This window comes from Herpailurus yagouaroundi, unplaced genomic scaffold, assembly GCF_014898765.1.
Source record: "Herpailurus yagouaroundi ecotype Mexico unplaced genomic scaffold, PumYag 207, whole genome shotgun sequence".
NCBI classification, from domain to species: Eukaryota; Metazoa; Chordata; class Mammalia; order Carnivora; family Felidae; genus Herpailurus; species Herpailurus yagouaroundi.
Window position 1 is genome coordinate 1,014,034 of NW_024412438.1, and position 16,257 is coordinate 1,030,290.

General features: G+C 62.8%; 2 protein-coding genes and 1 long non-coding RNA gene across 4 annotated transcripts in view; 1 reads left to right on the forward strand and 2 right to left on the reverse strand.

Annotated features, from left to right (window-relative positions):
- Window positions 1-3,378: 3,378 nt before the first annotated feature.
- Window positions 3,379-3,928, reverse strand: LOC121015515 (uncharacterized). The gene is made up of 2 exons (XR_005783846.1): window positions 3,714-3,928; window positions 3,379-3,619 (listed from the first exon to the last, which is right to left on the reverse strand). It is a non-coding gene; the product is annotated as an uncharacterized LOC121015515 (long non-coding RNA).
- A 2,990-nt stretch (window positions 3,929-6,918) lies between these two features.
- IGSF8 (immunoglobulin superfamily member 8) lies at window positions 6,919-14,246 on the forward strand. 2 transcript variants are annotated; one of them, XM_040452461.1, is made up of 7 exons: window positions 6,919-7,172; window positions 10,496-10,873; window positions 11,561-12,022; window positions 12,369-12,776; window positions 12,980-13,393; window positions 13,674-13,804; window positions 13,978-14,246. In XM_040452461.1, the coding sequence occupies exons 1-6, from the start codon at window positions 7,109-7,111 to the stop codon at window positions 13,787-13,789; spliced, it is 1,842 nt and encodes a 613-aa protein (XP_040308395.1). In that variant the 5' UTR covers window positions 6,919-7,108; the 3' UTR covers window positions 13,790-13,804; window positions 13,978-14,246. The 2 variants fall into 2 exon arrangements, with proteins under 2 accessions (XP_040308395.1, XP_040308394.1); XM_040452460.1 differs by lacking the exon at window positions 6,919-7,172 and adding an exon at window positions 9,860-10,386.
- Window positions 14,247-16,147: 1,901 nt separating this feature from the next.
- Window positions 16,148-16,257, reverse strand: part of KCNJ9 (potassium inwardly rectifying channel subfamily J member 9) — a gene marked incomplete at its 5' end in the record, with an annotated part of 5,100 nt that continues 4,990 nt past the window's right edge. Inside the window, one exon of the mRNA XM_040452336.1 lies at window positions 16,148-16,241. The remainder of the gene's footprint in view (window positions 16,242-16,257) is intronic.

Sequence of the window (16,257 nt, forward strand, 5' to 3'; positions counted from 1 at the left end):
GATCTGGCGACTGATGGCACGTCACCGTGAGGGAGGAAGGTTGCAGATGGGGGAGGGACGCTGGCATAAAGCTAACTCAAATCAGGGTCCAGAGGGAAGGCACTTGTTTGGGAGAGACGTCACACATTCGCTCTGGGACATCTGGCTCAGGGGCTGACATCCTCAGCACCAACGCCCTGGGCCCGAGTGCCCACCCGCAGGGGCCTTCACCCCATCACCCTGCCCTGCCAGCTGGCTGGGCCCGCACTCTTTTTGCTGCCGCCCCCCCCCCCCCCACCAAACACCAGCTCCCTCGCGGGAGGATGGTCTGTCCCCTGCAGAGGCCGCGGGGCAGCGTGGTCCAGAATGCCTGGAGAGGGAATCCTAGAACTTTCGCTCACTGGACAAACTTTCCGCCTCTCTGAGCTTAGGTTTCCTTCACAGCCCTAAGTACAGGGTGGTGTTGAGAATCCAAATGCTCAGTGCCTGGTAGCTTGTTATTGTCTGGCCTTGCTTTTCCGTGTCCTGGCCTCGGGACTGCCGTGCGCTCTTCTGCTGAATCCCATCTCCAGCACCCTTCCCTCCCCAGAGGACAGAACCCGGCCCTTCCCGGTTGCCCACGAAGCCCGCCTGGGTTGTTTCCTGAGGGATGGCAGGTTAGGGCTCTGAGACAGGAGGAGAAGCCTTCCGTCAACCTGTGGATGCAAGTGACCCGGGGACGGCAAACTCCAGAGGCAGGGGCGGTGCCCTCCGTGGAGGCGATCTGGCCACCCCGGAGGAAGCCCGGGCTTCCCTCTCTCTCACTCACCTACTTGTCCCACATACCCCCCCCCCCCCCCCACCCCGCCTCCCCGCCCTGCTGGTTCAATTACTTGGCAAATGTCTGGGGCTTCGACTCCTTGTGAGCCACTGTGCTGGGCTCTCCCCCACGGGCAAAGCCAAGGGGAGCCACAGCAGAGGCCTTGAGAAGCTCGCGGCCGAGATGGAGAGGTAGACAGAAACAGGCCCGGAATGGCAAGGCTGGGTGGGAACCGGCATCGCAGAGCAGAGGTGCTGGGAGCAAGGGGAGGGGGGCCCATCAGCAAGGGGACTGTGGGCGCCCCGCTGGCCCATCTGCTTCTTTGTTTTTGTAGTCTTTATTTCTGGGTTTGTTTTCTCTCCGCTTTCCCAACGGAGGGCCTCTGGAAAAAGTTCACCCTTGTTTCGGTTGGACCGGGAAAAGAGTAATTGTCCTCTCTTCAGCCGGGTCCCTGGAGAGTCCAGGTGTGCCTGGCGGAGGAGGCAGGGGCTGGGGGCGGGGGGGAGGGGAAGAACACGGGCACCTGGGCAGCGGATGGGGACAAGCGGGGGGCTCGGTGGCTGTGTGTTCCCACACACGCTTCCCAGACCTCTCTTCATGTTCCCTATCCAGAGTTGAGACCCCTTCCACCTCGGAGAACCCTTGAATCCTGGTTCCGTTCTCTTTCCCCACCGAGGGCACTTTAAAGGGCTGGGGCCCAGAGTCAGAAGGGAGCCTGTAATACCCCTCAAGTTCTAGAAGGTTCTGTGTGTGTGAATCCCACCTGGTTCCTGTATTCCCAGGGCCGCCTCGGCCACCGCCACACACACACACACACACACACACACACACCCCTCTTGCTGATTTCCCCTTTTCCTGAGCCTCCAGAGCCACATCCATTTATTCAGCAAACGTTTCTTGAACACCCACTATGCGCTAAGAGCTGGGGATTGCACTGGTGGAAAAGCTATTTCAAATGTTTATTTATTTATTTTTTGAGAGAGAGAGAGAGAGAGAGAGAGAGAGAGCACGCGCGCATGCGAGCGCAAGCAGGGGGAGGGGCAGAGAGAGAGGGAGACACAGAATCCCAAGCAGGCTCCAGGCTCCGAGCTGTCGGCACAGAGCCCGATGCGGGGCTCGAACTCACAAACCATTAGATCATGACCTGAGTTGAAGTCGGACGCTTAACCGACGCAGCCCCCCCAGACGCCCCGAAAAGCTATTTCAAAAGGTTGTAGAGGCGTGCCTATACAGTACGTATGCACTGATGCTTGTGTGTAATATGAATAAGTGTGCAGGTTAGGGAAGCAGGAGGGAGAAGAATGTTCCAGAGTCAAAAAGCTTACAGTTGGATCTCAGTGCTGCCATGTAGCTAGGTGACCTTGGGTCACTTACATAACCTCTCGGGGCCTCCTCTCCCATCTGCAAAACAGGCCACGAGAGCGCTCGCCCTGCGGGGTGCTGGGAGGACTGACCGGAGGACTGAGTGAGCCCAGGGTGCTTAGCGGGGAGCTCCGCACAAAGCAGGTGCACGGGAAGTACTAGCAACAACTGCTGCCTCCTCCCCATCTCGCTCAGAGCTGGGTGTGCACAAACTCATCAATGACCTGTTCTCCAAATCTGTCCCTTGCTCAACCTCAATGACTCAGAGGCAGCCACCTGGCGCTCACCACCTCCTGTCCCCTGAGGCTCATCTAGAAGACGCAGCCCACAAATCTCTGTCTAGCAAACCGCTGCCTTCTTCTGCCCTTGATCCGCTCCCCACTCCACCACCCCCAGGCTGCTGGGCTGGGGAACGAGAGCGACACATTGCGGGGGCTGCCTCAGCTCTGGGCTACCCTCCACCGGGATGTCTGCGCCATCAGCTGGCTGGGCGAGGGGGAGAGGGAGTCGGGGAGCCTCCGTGGAGGGGGAGGAGCCCAGGCAACCAGCACTCCCGGACTGGGGAGCCAGGGAGGGCGGGCGAGGGGATTCCAGCTCAAAGGGATCCATCCTTGGCATTCGGGAGTGGGTGGCAGCTGGCGCTAATCCTGGGTATAGAAATGGCAGGGCCTCCCTGGGAGCCAGGGCCAGGTCATGCTGAGGCCAGCAGTGGCACTGGGGCCCCTCTGTTCTTGAACAGCTGTCTACACCTTTGGCATAGGGTTTGAGAGCTGGGGAAGGAGTGTGGGCTCAGCCAGGACAAGAGGAAGGTTCAGAGAACAGACACACACACACAGGCTAGTGCAGGAGTCCCTCATGAGGGCGGGGTGCCTGGCTGGGGAGGAAGGAGGGAGAGGGTCCAGTAGGCATGTGCGTGGGTGCGGGAGATGACTCCGGTTTTGCGGGTGTGCACCTGGGTCCCGGCGTGGAAGCCTCTCGTTTCGGTGCGAGCTGGGGCGAAGGGGCGTTTTGGCTCTAGCTCTGTCTTGTCTCTTTGCCTGAGCCTCTCCAGCAAGTCGGCAGAGAGAGGTTTCCCCTTTTGGAGGGTGGGAAAATATGGCTCATCAGGCGGTACGGTCACGGCCTTATAAACACACATAGATCATAGGACATTCCTCTGTGTGACCCTTAGCTCCACCGAGCTGGGATTTGTACACATGAGAGAGAGAGAGAGTGTGTGTGTGAGCTAAGGACTACGCGTGTGCGCGAGTGTGTGTGTGTGAGTGTGTGTGTGTGTGTGTGGCGTTCCCTGTGTCTGACGTCTGCCGGGAATGTGTCTCTGTGTCTTTGATGCATTTGTCACGTCTTCAAGGCGCTGCCTGGGTCCACAGCTGGGTCTGTGCTTGCGAGTGCTGGGTCCACGTTTGCCTTCAAGAAGTCACGTCATGGGGGGTCAGATGCCCAGGCTCTTCCACACTTCAAACAATCCTAGGCTCAAACCTGTGTTTGGACAGTAACCAATCCATTTACCTTGGATGTGTTCCTGCACTTCTGTCCGCCTCAGTTTCCTCCCAGGGATAATAATAGCACTAACCTGCCAAGGTTCTGGCCAGGACTAAGTGAGATTAAATCACGCGCCTGGCACAGGTCAAGACACGTTAACCGTCCAGTCTTTGAGCATGCCTCTCAGAAAACCACGTCTTCGTAGTTGTGCCCATAATGTGTGACACCTCCGTCGGATTAGAAGTCGTCTGTAAAAAGAAATGTTTTAACGTTTATGTATTTTTGAGAGGCAGAGCATGAACAGGAAAGGGGCAGAGCGAGAGGAAGACGCAGAATCCGAAGCAGGCTCCTCCAGGCTCCGAGCTGTCCGCACAGAGCCCGACACCAGGGGCTCGAAGGCACGAGCTATGAGATGGTGACCTGGGCCAGAGTCCGACCTTTAATGGACTGAGCCACCCAGGCGCCCCCAGATTAGAAGTCGTTTTAAGGCAGATCACAGATCTTAACTATTTTCTGACGACACTCAGTGCAACCCCTTGTTCGTGGGGTTCGTGGGCAGCAGGTGGTGCCACAGGGATGAGGGCCCCCTCCACGCCCACCGGTGCACCCCTCCCCCGTCTCTCTCTGCAATCCCAGGTCCCCTTCCTCCTTTCTCCGCTCACAGCTCCACAAGCATCAGCCAAGGCGCCAGGTGGGCCCGTGTGGCTTTTTAGGGGCCACCCGAGGAGGGTACAGGGGCCCTCTCCCGTCTACAGGGTGTGTCCCTCCCCCGCAGCGCGGGGGCCTGTGTTGTGTGCATGTGTCTGTGCGTCGCTCTGTCGCGGCGTGTGAGTGACGTCTGCCTCGGTACGAAGCTGCTCTGTGTTTTGGCGGGTGCGGGCGTCCGTCTGCTGCGCGACGCGCCCCGGTGCCGGTGCCGGGCCTGCTCTCCTCCCCCTCAGCGCTGCCGGTTACATAAGCGGGACTCGGGCCTGGGCCCTGGGCGCCCCCTGCTGGCAGCCTCCGGAACTCCCGGTCCAGGGAGGGGCTCGTGGAAGAAACTGGTTCTGGCTTCAGCCCCCGCCGCCCCCCCCCCCCCCCCCGGAACAGCAGTCCTGCCCTCAGCATCTACCTGCGCCGGCTCCCTCCCAGCCCCAAGCCATAGGATGTTCTCAGCAACCCGAGTGTCCCCTCTCATAACGCTCACATTGGGGGTGGGCTATTACTTGCTTATGGCCTGCCTCCCTGGCACGACCGTATGTTCCCTGAAGGCAGGCGACCGGGTCTGCCACGCTTGTCACAGCATCTCCGGTGCCCAGTACCAGGCCTGGCCTAGTCAGTGTTTGTTGACTAACTAAGTTTATAGGGTGCAGAAGCTTGAGAAGGGAGACAGTGGGATGTGGGAAGATTTGGGGCTCTGGGGACAGACAGGCCTGAGCTCATCAGACACTGGCCACTTAAAAGCTGTGTGGCCTTGGCGAAGACGCTTAACCTCTCTGAACCTCCAGTTTCTCATCTGTTAAATGACACCATCTGGCAAAATATGCTGTCAAGACTAGAAACGATACCCGGAGGGGCCTACTGTGTAGACATCCCATAAACGGCATTGGGACGATCGGATGGGCAACGTCTCCCAGCTCTCAAGCATCAGGAAGGCAGAGCAAGTGCACTCTGCTCCCCCCAAAAGGGAGAGCGGTTTCCCTTTAAAGCTTCCCTATGCCTTTCCGTTTTCACATAGCCCAGAACCACGCATGGATGCATTTAGGTGAAATGGATCTGGAGAAATCAGGCTGTGAATATCTCAGAGTGGGAGGAAACAGGCACCTGGGCCAGTCCTGGAAGTCTTGGGAGGGAGGGCTGTCCCTTGCTGAGATCCGCATTCTGCTAAAGAGTTTCTCTGATCTCTGAATGTGGCTTCAACTGAGCACCTCCTCTGAGCCAGGCACTGACTGTATCCAGGGAAGATCTGGTCTGACCTCTGTCACTTCCCCTCTTGGGGCCTCAGTTTCCTCCTCTGTCAAAGGACTGGGAGGGCGTGGGGACTGGGAGGGGCATGGGCTGTGGGGTCACTTCCCAGGGCCGGCTCCTTTGACAGCCTAAGCTTTGCAGACCTGGCTGTCCCTTCTCCTACCTGGCCCCATCCTTCCTGCACCTGCCCACGCCCCACCTGCTCCGTGGCTGGGAAGAGACCCTCTTCCCATCCTCCCGCCTCCTGGGCAGGCCCCACCGTTCCCAGTGCCAGCCGAGTCCAGCTCTCCTCACTGGAGACAGACTCCTTCATGCAATCGCCTCGCTGCTCCTATAAACGCTAAGCAAAACCTCTCTCAGGAAGCGGTTTAAATAATCATTCAGAAACGAAAACTAAACCCCATAAACACCCTATCTCCTATTCCGTGTCATCTGTGCCAAGAACCTCGTGTACATTATGTCAATTAATCGTCACAGAAGCGCCTTGGGGTGGATGTCGTCTCAGTCCAGTGTGCCACCAGGGAAACAGGTTGAGGGACGTTAACCAACTGGACGGGATCCCCAACCAGGAAGAGATGGCGCCCAGACGGCGCACCCTCCTAACGCACTCCCTCTGGTTCTGCCCCGAGGGGGTGGCAAACAGGTCTCCCGCGACCTTGTGAGGCCTCGCTGCGCCCTTCAGCCCCGGCCCTCCGCATTCCGGAACTTCTGGGTCCCGCCCATCCTCACTAGAGCGGGGTTTGCAGCGAGGCCTAACGGCCCACGGCAAGTGATTGGATCCTAAGTGCGTGGCCAGTCACCTGACTGACCCCAAGGCCCCCTCACCCAACTCTCAGGGAAAGGCCGGAAGGTGCGGGGCGGTGGGACGATGCGGGGTAGGGATTTGGCTGAGTCCAAGTGCCGCCCCCTGGTGCCGGCCGGGGGTCGGGGCGGAGCCCGGACCCAGGTAGGCGGGTCGGGCCCGGGTCCCGGCGTCGGGGCGGGGCTGAAGTCGGGGCTGGGGCGGAGCCCGGACCGAGAAGGGCGGAGCGGGGCCGGGGTCAGAAGTCAGGTTAGTTCTGGGACCGGGGTCTGGGAGGCTCTGAGCGGGTCCGGGGTCCGGGGTCTGAGGGGGTCCAGGGTCCGGGTACGGAGCGGAGACGGGACGGGTCCAGGGTCCGTGGTCTGGGAGAGTTCGGGATGAGGGGTTGGGGTGGGGCTGGGACCGAGATCGGGGCGGGGCGGGGCGGGGCTAGGGGCGGGGTGGAGCCCGGGCTCCGGGGCGGGGCCAGGAGCAGGCGGGGGCGGGGCGGGGCTTGGGGCGGGGCGGGGCGGGGCTTGGGGCGGGGCGGGAATGGTCTCCGCGGAAGGAGGGAAAGCGGTAGGAAGAGGAAGGGGGAGGGAGGGGACTTGGAAGCGCCCGCGCCGCTCGGCTCCGTTGCGTGCACCCGCGCCTCGCTGCTCCGCTTCGTGCCCCCTACCCGGGCATGCGCCCCCGAGCCCCCGTCCACTCAGAGCCCGCGCCGACCCCCGGAGCCTCCCCAAAGCCGGCCGCGCAGGATGGGCGCCCTCGGTCTCTCGCCGCGGCTCCCGCTGCTGCTGCTCCTGCTGCTGCTAATGCTGGGTAAGCCGGCCCCCGCCCCGGCCCCCAACCCTGCCGGCATGTGCCTGCCACCTGGCGCTCGGCCCGGCCCACCTCCCCAGCGTTTCGGGGCCCCTCGCACCCGTTTCTCCGTCAGGGGCGCCTCGAGCTTCCCCGAGCTCGGCGCCCAGCTGCCCGCCGAGCCAGACCCCCAGCTCTAGGCCCCGGGCTGGGGCCCAGTGAGGACCCACCGAGGTGCCACCCCCAGGCCGCGGGGTCGGCCCCACCTCTCAGTCGGCGTACTCAGGTCCTGGGGTCTCTGCGCCCAAATGCTACGTCTCCCTCCGCCTCACACTGAGCTTCAGGCCCAGCTCTGAGTGCCCTCCCTGCGTGGGCAGTGCTCGCCCGTCTTCGTAATTGCCCGGAGTTGGCTGGAGGCCCAGGGGCCGGTTCTGCCCATAATCTTTGAAGTTCAGTCTCCCCTGATGGTTCCCCTCCGCCCCACTTCATCATCTGATGTTTGGGGCACTTCCGCCTCTTACGCCGTCTCCACGCGGGGCGGGGTCTCTCTTTGCCCACTTTCTCTCTCTCAGGTCGCACTTGACTCTGTAGCCCCCCACCGCTGGTCACACCCCCTTAGTCCCCCCACCTTCCCCGCCTCAGGGGAAAGCAGGCTCCACGGACTGATGCTGGGATCTCCAAGCACCCTGCATCCGCGGGGGTGGGTGATCATTGCGAGGTGTTCTGGCCACCGCTGGGTGGATGCATCAGGGCCCTGACAGTGCAGTTGTTTTTGGCCTGAACTGGAGGGTTCCCTTAGGAGCTTGTCTGGGGAGGAGCATGGCTTCCAGACAGGGAGGCTGCCTGTACAGATGTTGGGGAGACCCAAGCCCTTGAAGCAAGAAAGAGCACCGCGTGGGGGTGGCCTTGCCACCCGGATTCAAAGCTGCCATAGTCAAGGCGCAGGCTGACGACGTAGCCCCAGCAGCCTGTTTCCAGACCAGAGCCCCACCGCTGTGCCAAGCAGAGCCTCGCCCCTGGCTGCATAGGTCCCTGGGCCCTGGGGAAACAGAATGAGGCCTCTCCTTGGAGCCCTGGGTGGGAGGCAGGAGGGAGTTGCTGTGGGGCCCGGTTGCCTAGCAGTTGGCCCGTTGTCCCCAGTGGGCAGCGTGGAGTGGAAGGGCCCAGAGGAGGTGGGGAGGGGTGGGGCACAGACTTGGAAGAGCCCGCAGAGATCTGCCTGCCCACTGCGTGCGGGTATTTCCATTCATTCCGAAGATGAGGAAAGTGAAGTGACTTGCCCCAGAGAACACATCTAGGGAGCGCTAGGGCTTGGATTCGAACCCAGGTCCGATGGACCCCAAAGCAGGTGTCTGCCCCTCCTCCCCGCTCTGGCCTGGGAAGGGAGCTGCCTGGCAGCTGGTTTCCTAAGGCGGCTGGCTGACTTTCCCATGGGGATCTCCAAGCATCAGCAGCTGTGGAGCCAGGAAGGTGGGAGGGGGCCCTTCTGAGCAGAGTCTGCCCGGAGGCCCAAAGGTGTCAGCTCAGCTGTCTCCACCGTCGCCTAGATTATGAAATGCCCTAGGGTAGGGCCCTCCTGAGTCACAGGCTCACTCACTGTCAGAATGGAAGCTCTTAGCTCTCCTCCAGTGTGGAAACCAGCTTGGGAGAACAAGGGATGTGTCCATGCAGCTGGGCACGGGGCACGGGGCTGGGGCCGGGACCCAACCTGCTGAACCCAAGCGACCGCAAGTGCCTCCCTCCTCCCTGGACTCAGCCACAGGAAAGGGCTAAGAGCCCAGCTTCTGGAGGAGCCAGAGGGCAGAGCTTGACCACAAACTTGGTGTTTTTCTCCAGCCTTTGCAGAAAGGCCCTGGGTATACCCCTGGGAGTGATGGGAATTCTGGTTGGTGAGGTCAGTCTCCCCGGGCCCGGGCCTCTGCTAGGATTTCCCCCTCTTCTTCCCTGGCTTTGTCGCTCTGCAGGGACCTGTGGAAGCCATCTAAGGATAGTAGGATCTTGGTCAAGACATTATACTTCTGCCTGAACTTTTCCTCCTGTGTGAAATGGAGGCAGGGGGCTGGCCCAGCCCTCCTTCCTGGAGTTCTGTGATCTTTTTTTTTTTTTTTTTTTTTTAAAGTTTATTTTTTTTTTGGGCAGAGAGAGACAGAGCATGAACGGGGGGGGGGCAGAGAGAGAGGGAGACACAGAATCGGAAACAGGCTCCAGGCTCCGAGCCATCAGCCCAGAGCCCGACGCGGGGCTCGAACCCACGGACCGCGAGATCACGAGATCCCGCGAGATCGCGAGATCGTGACCTGGCTGAAGTCGGACGCTTAACCGACTGCGCCACCCAGGCGCCCCTGGAGTTCTGTGATCTTATCCAGTGGGGCTACGGAAGGACGGATGCAAGGAGAGAAGGAAGAAGCAGAGCCCTCCAAGGGCCTCAGGAGTATCTGCTGGGGGCAGTGTAGGGCCTGGAGGTGGGGGCAGCATGGGGAAGAAGAGAATTTTGGCCTGTCTGAGGAGAGAAAGACAGGAAGGGGTGGCCCGAGCTTGCGCCTCCCAACACAGAGGGAACCTTATGTAAATGAATGCACACCGTATGCAAATGAAGGCTTTTGTTAGGGACTTGGGAGGGGGGCTTTGTGCATCCACTGGGTCAGCCTAGAAGATTGGGGGTGGGGGTGGGGCTGGGGGAGCGATCTTCTGCCCCCAGAGGCCAGGGCAGAGGCTGGTTCTTGCCCCATAAGCCTCAGCTGCCTCGGCAGCCCTGTGGGATGGGAGAAGCAGTGAGCTCATGGCACAGCTGGACGGGGCGGGGAGGGCATTGTGTGGTGAGAACTGACTGGGTCTGTGCCCTGTCCTGCTCGGGCCACTGGCTCCATTGTCTGGAGTCCCCTGGTCCAGGTGACACAGCTGAGCCAACCCGCCCTTCTAAGCAAGATTTTGCCAGCTCCCCTCCAACAAAGGAGAGGGACGCGGGGACTGAGTCCCTTAGCTGGAAGGCTCCGCTGACCGGGCCCAGAACGCACGAGAGCGGGGAAATGGGGGAGGGAATCCAGGTACAGCTGGAATCAAGGAACGGAAGCAGATAGACTTCTTTCTGCCCGTAGGGGCCTTACTTCTGACCCGCCGGAAATGGGGTGTTTCTGGGTCCTGAGGCAAACCCGGGTCTGTGACCAACTTGAGATCCGGGTGCCTTACCTCCCGGCATCCTTTCCCTGGGTCCCAGCCGGGTCCCAGCCTTCCCCAGGTCTCCGGTCCTTCATTGGGCAGGGGTCAAGAGCGGGGCTGGTAGTGGGCGATGCGGCGGGGACCCGGGCATCTCCGGCATCTCCGGCATCTCCCGTCCTTCCCTACAGGAGCCGAGTGCTTCGCCCGGGAGGTGCTGGTCCCACAGGGGCCCCTGTACCGCGTGGCTGGCACGGCCGTCTCCATCCCCTGCAACGTCAGTGGCTACGAGGGCCCTGCCCAGCAGGACTTCGAGTGGTTCCTCTACAGGCCTGAGGCCCCAGAGGCCGCGCTGGGCATCGTCAGCACCAGGGATGCCCGTTTCTCCTACGCTGTCTTCGGGCCCCGCGTGGCGGCTGGTGAGGTGCAGGTGCAGCGTCTCCAGGGGGACGCCGTGGTGCTCAGGATCGCCCGCCTACAGGCCCAGGATGCTGGCATTTACGAGTGCTACACCCCGTCCACGGACACCCGCTACCTGGGCAGCTACAGCGGCAAGGTGGAGCTGAGAGGTAGCGGCCCCGGGCGGGGGGCGAGGCCCACCCACGCAGAAGGCGCAGCGTCGGGGCCAGGAGGGACCTGTCTAACCACCCCTCAGGTTTTGCAGCTGGGGAAACTGAGGCCCAAAGGAACGGTTATGGGACTCGCGCAACATCGCCCACAGGCCGGTGGCCGGTCTGGGCCTCTAACCGAGGTCTCTTCGTTCCAGCTGCTGGCTCTTCCTGTTCTATGGAGCTACCTCTGGGGAAAGGGGGAGCCAGTCCCCTCCATTCCCGGGTGGGGGGAGCCTGCTGGGGTGAATAGAGGCCATTCCTGGAGATTCCAGGATCCAGATCTGGGGGCGGAGGGGGAGGAAGTGGAGGTAGGGTAGGAGGAGTGAGGCCACGTGACATTCTTGCTCTCTTATATTTCTTTGTGTTCTGGGAAGGAGGACAGAGCCACTTTTCTGTAGTTCAAACAGGGGTCGGCTCCTCACATACGGGTGAGTAGGCGACGGGCTGGGCTATGAACTTTGACAAGTATTTATTGAGAGCCTGTGGGGTGCCCAGCACCGTCCCTGGCACCACTGGGTTAGAGAAGAGATCACCCGGCCCTGTGGGAGCTCACCACGGTCTATTTCAGGAAGCAGGTGGTACACGGGGAACAGCAACCAGGGCCACCGGCTCCCGGCCCTCCCCCACTCCGGCTGTTCTCTCCAGTTCTTCCAGATGCGCTGCAGGTGTCTGCCACCCCCCCGGGGCCCCGAGGCCGCCAGGCCCCCACTTCACCGCCTCGCCTGACAGTGCACGAGGGGCAGGAGCTGGCGCTGGGCTGCCTGGCGCGGACGAGCACGCAGAAGCACACGCACCTGGCCGTGTCCTTCGGGAGAGCGGTCCCCGAGGCGCCCGTAGGGCGAGCGACGCTGCAGGAAGTCGTGGGGCTCCGGCCCGACCTGGCCGTGGAGGCTGGGGCTCCCTATGCCGAGCGGCTGGCTGCAGGGGAGCTGCGGCTGGGCAAGGAGGGGGCCGAGCGCTACCGCATGGTGGTGGGGGGCGCCCAGGCCGAGGACGCGGGCACCTACCACTGCACGGCTGCCGAGTGGATTCAGGATCCCGACGGCAGCTGGGCCCAGATCGCAGAGAAGAGAGCTGTCCTGGCCCACGTGGACGTGCAGACGCTGTGTGAGTGCCACGGGCCCACGGTGGGAGCTGGGGGCTGTGGTGTCGCAGTGGGCCCCGTGGCCGAGGGCAGGCACCGGACGGTCCCTGCCCGACTCCAGGGAGCCGGTCTTCCGCAGTGAGCCATCCCGTTTGCATCACTTCCCTCCCGTGGTGGGTTTTCTCTGCTCCGAAGTTAGGTGTGGAGATGGGAGGGCCATGGCCAAGGGCCGAGAGTCAGGCCCTGGGTGGGCGCCACGGTCCTACCCTGTGACAGTGCCGCTGTTCAGGAGAGAACTACAGGTGGGGAGTCGGGAGCTCTGTGCCTCCTGCTGCCTCCGTGACGCCCCTTCCCCGTCCTGTGTTGCAGCCAGCCAGCTGGCAGTGGCCGTGGGGCCCGGGGAACGGCGGATCGGCCCCGGAGAGCCCTTGGAACTGCTGTGCAACGTGTCCGGGGCGCTGCCCCCGCCAGGCCGCCACGCTGCGTACTCTGTGGGCTGGGAGATGGCCCCTGCCGGGGCCCCTGGGCCCGGCCGCCTGGTAGCCCAGCTGGACACAGAGGGTGTGGGCAGCCTGGGCCCCGGCTATGAAGGCCGGCACATCGCCATGGAGAAGGTGGCGTCCAGAACCTACCGGCTCCGGCTGGAGGCTGCCAGGCCAGGTGACGCGGGCACCTACCGCTGCCTGGCCAAGGCTTACGTCCGAGGGTCTGGGGCTCGGCTTCGAGAAGCGGCCAGTGCCCGCTCCCGGCCACTCCCGGTGCACGTGCGGGAGGAAGGTGAGGGGGTGGCTGGGGCCTGGCCAGGGTCCGGGGCTGGTGGGACCTCTTCCTTCTGCTTCTGTGCATCCCCCCCCTGCTCCGCCCCGGCTGCTGCCATGCCTCGGTCTCCCCGCTTCTCTTCTTCAGGACTGGGGTGTCGCTCGGACAGCAGTCCCGACCCCACACCCCTCTGACCCCACGTCCTCGTCCTCGTCCTGCAGGCGTGGTGCTGGAGGCCGTGGCCTGGCTGGCGGGAGGCACCGTGTACCGTGGGGAGACGGCGTCCTTGCTCTGCAACATCTCTGTGCGTGGCGGCCCCCCGGGGCTGCGCCTGGCTGCCAGCTGGTGGGTGGAGCGACCCGAGGAAGGGGAGCTGAGCCCTGCACCTGCCCGGCTGGTGGGCGGCGTGGGCCAGGACGGCGTGGCGGAGCTGGGGGTCCGGCCTGGAGGAGGCCCGGTCAGCGTGGAGCTGGTGGGGCCCCGCAGCCACCGGCTGAGGCTGCACGGCCTGGGGCCCGAGGACGAAGGCGTGTACCACTGCGCCCCCAGCGCCTGGGTGCGGCATGCCGACTACAGCTGGTACCAGGCCGGCAGCGCTCGCTCGGGGCCCGTCACGGTGTACCCCTACACGCACGGTGAGTGACCCCTGCCCGCCCCCCGCTTCAGCCGGGGCCCTTGTTCTGCCCCTCCCATGTGCCCCTCCTGCTCCCGTCCCCCCTTCTCCTGCGTGAAAACCCGCTTTCGTCCCATTCTGGCCCCAGCATCCCCGCTGAACCTGGTCTGGGAGGAGAGGGCAGGGGGCGCCGTCTGGGAATGGAGGAAGGGGGCCCGCGACCCGGCAGCGAGGGCGCTGGGACGCGGGCATGGCAGGGTAGTGGCACCCCGGGCTGAACAGAGCCGTCCGCTCTCTCCCAGCCCTGGACACCCTGTTTGTGCCCCTGCTGGTGGGTGCTGGGGTCGCCTTAGTCACCGGGGCCACCGTCCTTGGTACCATCACGTGCTGCTTCATGAAGAGGCTTCGAAAACGGTGACCCGTTGCTCCCCAGGTGAGGGCAAAGAACCCCCGACCTTGCTGTCTCCCCCCCCCCCCCCCACCCCCGGCCCCGGCCTCTCCGCCACCGCATGCTGGGGTGAGTGCCCCTCCCCGGCCCTGCCTGGGGGAGAAGCGGGCACCGGAGGGGGCTCTGTCCTTAGCGCACCCCGCGCTCTCTCTCCCCAGTTCTTGCAGGTGTGGACTGTCTTCCAGCCCAGCTCCAAGAGCACTTCTGGCTGCCTGGCTCCCCTCTCCCTCTGTCCCCCCTTCCTTTAATTTATTTGGCCTCCCCACCCAGAGTGGGGGCCGTGGCCCCCAGCCCCCACTCCTCCCTTCCCGGCTCCCCGCTCTGGCCTTCTGTTGTTGTTGATCTCATGCCCATCCCACGGGGAGACCATCCCCTGTCCTAGAATTCGTTTTTCTAAAATGTGAATAAACTTGTTTTATAGAACCCAGGGCTGGCGTGCCTTCCTGCCCCGGGGCCGAGGGGTGTGGCCAGGCGGTCTGTTGGGGGGCTGATCGCCTATTCTGGACGACTCAGGCCTTCCTTCCCACCATAAACACCATCTGGCCTCTGTGGGCCGAGCCACCCACCCCAGGAGGGGACACCTGGGTCCCATCTGCTGCCCGAGCTGTCAGTGCCCTGCCAATCCCTGTCGGGGCTCCTCGGGGGGGGGGAGCACAGAGAGGGGGTGAGTGCACCGAGCCGGGCCCCCTCTCCCAGCCTCCTCCCATGTTGCAGGGTAGGGGCTTCTGATGAGCCCTTTTTTGAGCTCCCCACACCCCTCTGCCTTCTCATTCTTGGTCCTCAGGGTCTCGGGCCTGACTCCTCCCATTTTCCCTCCGGGGCTTCCTTATTCTGTCTCGCAGCCCAACAGATGCCCCAGAGCACAGCCCCCTGGGGGATGGGGAGGACGGCAGCCAGGGGAGGGCCTGTGTCCACAGAGCCCCCCCCATAATGCCCCCCACAGCCTGCCTGTACCCCCCCAGGCCTTGGCCCATCTCCCTTCCAGCGCCCCAAGGGCCCCTCAAACTTGTCTTTGCTTCAAGAGTCTCCGATCTGAAAATTCTTAGCTGCCCTGCACCTTCAGGGGCACCCAGTTTACTTCTTTTAATGCAGCTGTTAAACAATTATCGAGTTTTCTCGACATTACTAGTTTTCTAAGTGTTATTTTTACAGGAGGGGACACTGAGGCCCAGAGAAGGGGTATAACTTGCCCAGAGTCCCAGAGCTAATTAGCGACCGTGTCGGGAGTACAGTCCAGGTCTCCTGACTCCCTGCGCCGTGCACGGTGGTGCCCCGAGCGGTCACCGAGTGGCCTGGATACAAACAGCCCGCCCCTCCGGTCCAGACCCCCCCCCCCACCGTTTCCCCGAATTAAACCCAGCGACCCTATCCCACACCCCAACCTTTGTTCTTGAGGGGACAGCCGAGGCCAGGGCTCAGGGACCTCATCCTTGATCCGTGGTGACCCAGGTGGCCCTGTGACGTGAGGCAGACGTTTCTCTGAGCGGACCCACACCGGCAGCTCCCTCCGACCCCCTTCCCGGCTTTCCGGAGGCACAGGGGCCCACGGGATCCTGCTTCCCAGCCTGGAATGGAACAGACTGGGGTGCTTTCCTCTGAGGGGTTCAGTCTTTTATTAAAGGACAGGAGCAGGGTGTGGCCAGGACCAAGGGGTGGAGGTCACTGCTGGACCGGTGTCGTGGGAGCACACGCTTGCCTGGACAAACACTCCTCTCCCAGGAGGCCAGCCTCAGGTCCCCTCCACCTCCACCCTGTCCCAAGCTGCCCCTGCTCTCCCCTCGCCGTCCTGCTGGGCTGCCCCCGGCGACTCGGATGACACCAGGCAGGGGGTGGAGGTGGGATGGGAATAGCGTTTCCGGGGCCGGCTGGCCCAGCTGGGTGGACAACAGGCCACGGACACATCCGATGTCTGACCTTCTCGCTTCTCCCTCCAACGGTCACCCACGTGCGATCCTGCCTCTTGAGTCAGTTCTACAGGGGACTCGGTCTCGGGCCACTGATGCCCTTTCCCCCCAGCACCCCCCCCCCCGCCCCCCGCCACCCCCAGGACTCCGGACGGCTTCGTCTTCCCCGAACGCCGTCTCCAGCTTATCACTGCGGCGCTTCCACTGAGAGGTGAGTTCCCGGGCCCAGGGTTAAACATGTCAGCCTGCATTTCAGGGTCCCTTCTCCCAGTCACGATAGCCCACCCTTTATATCCAGTCTCCTCCTGCTGCGATCTTCAGTGTTTCCTCAGCTACTCCTCAGCTTCCCCTCAGGTTCTCAGCATTCCTTAGCTACCCTCAGCTCCTCAGCTCAGCTACTCCTCAGCTTAGCTACTCCTCCTCAGCTCAGCTACTCCTCAGCTCAGCTACTCCTCAGCTTCCCCTCAGCTGCTCCTCAGCTCAGCTGCTCCTCCTCATCTCAGCTACTCTTCAGCTTCCTCTCAGCTCAGCTTC

What these genes read in the sequence shown, in the direction of transcription:
- IGSF8 (XM_040452460.1), top strand. Translation starts at nt 10,272, where the DNA reads ATGGGGTGTTTCTGGGTCCTGAGGCAAACCCGGGTCTGTGACCAACTT. An exon ending in CGGCAAGGTGGAGCTGAGAG is followed by an intron (nt 10,874 to 11,560) that starts GTAGCGGCCCCG and finishes TGTTCTCTCCAG; the next exon opens with TTCTTCCAGATGCGCTGCAG. An exon ending in GGTGTACCCCTACACGCACG is followed by an intron (nt 13,394 to 13,673) that starts GTGAGTGACCCC and finishes GCTCTCTCCCAG; the next exon opens with CCCTGGACACCCTGTTTGTG.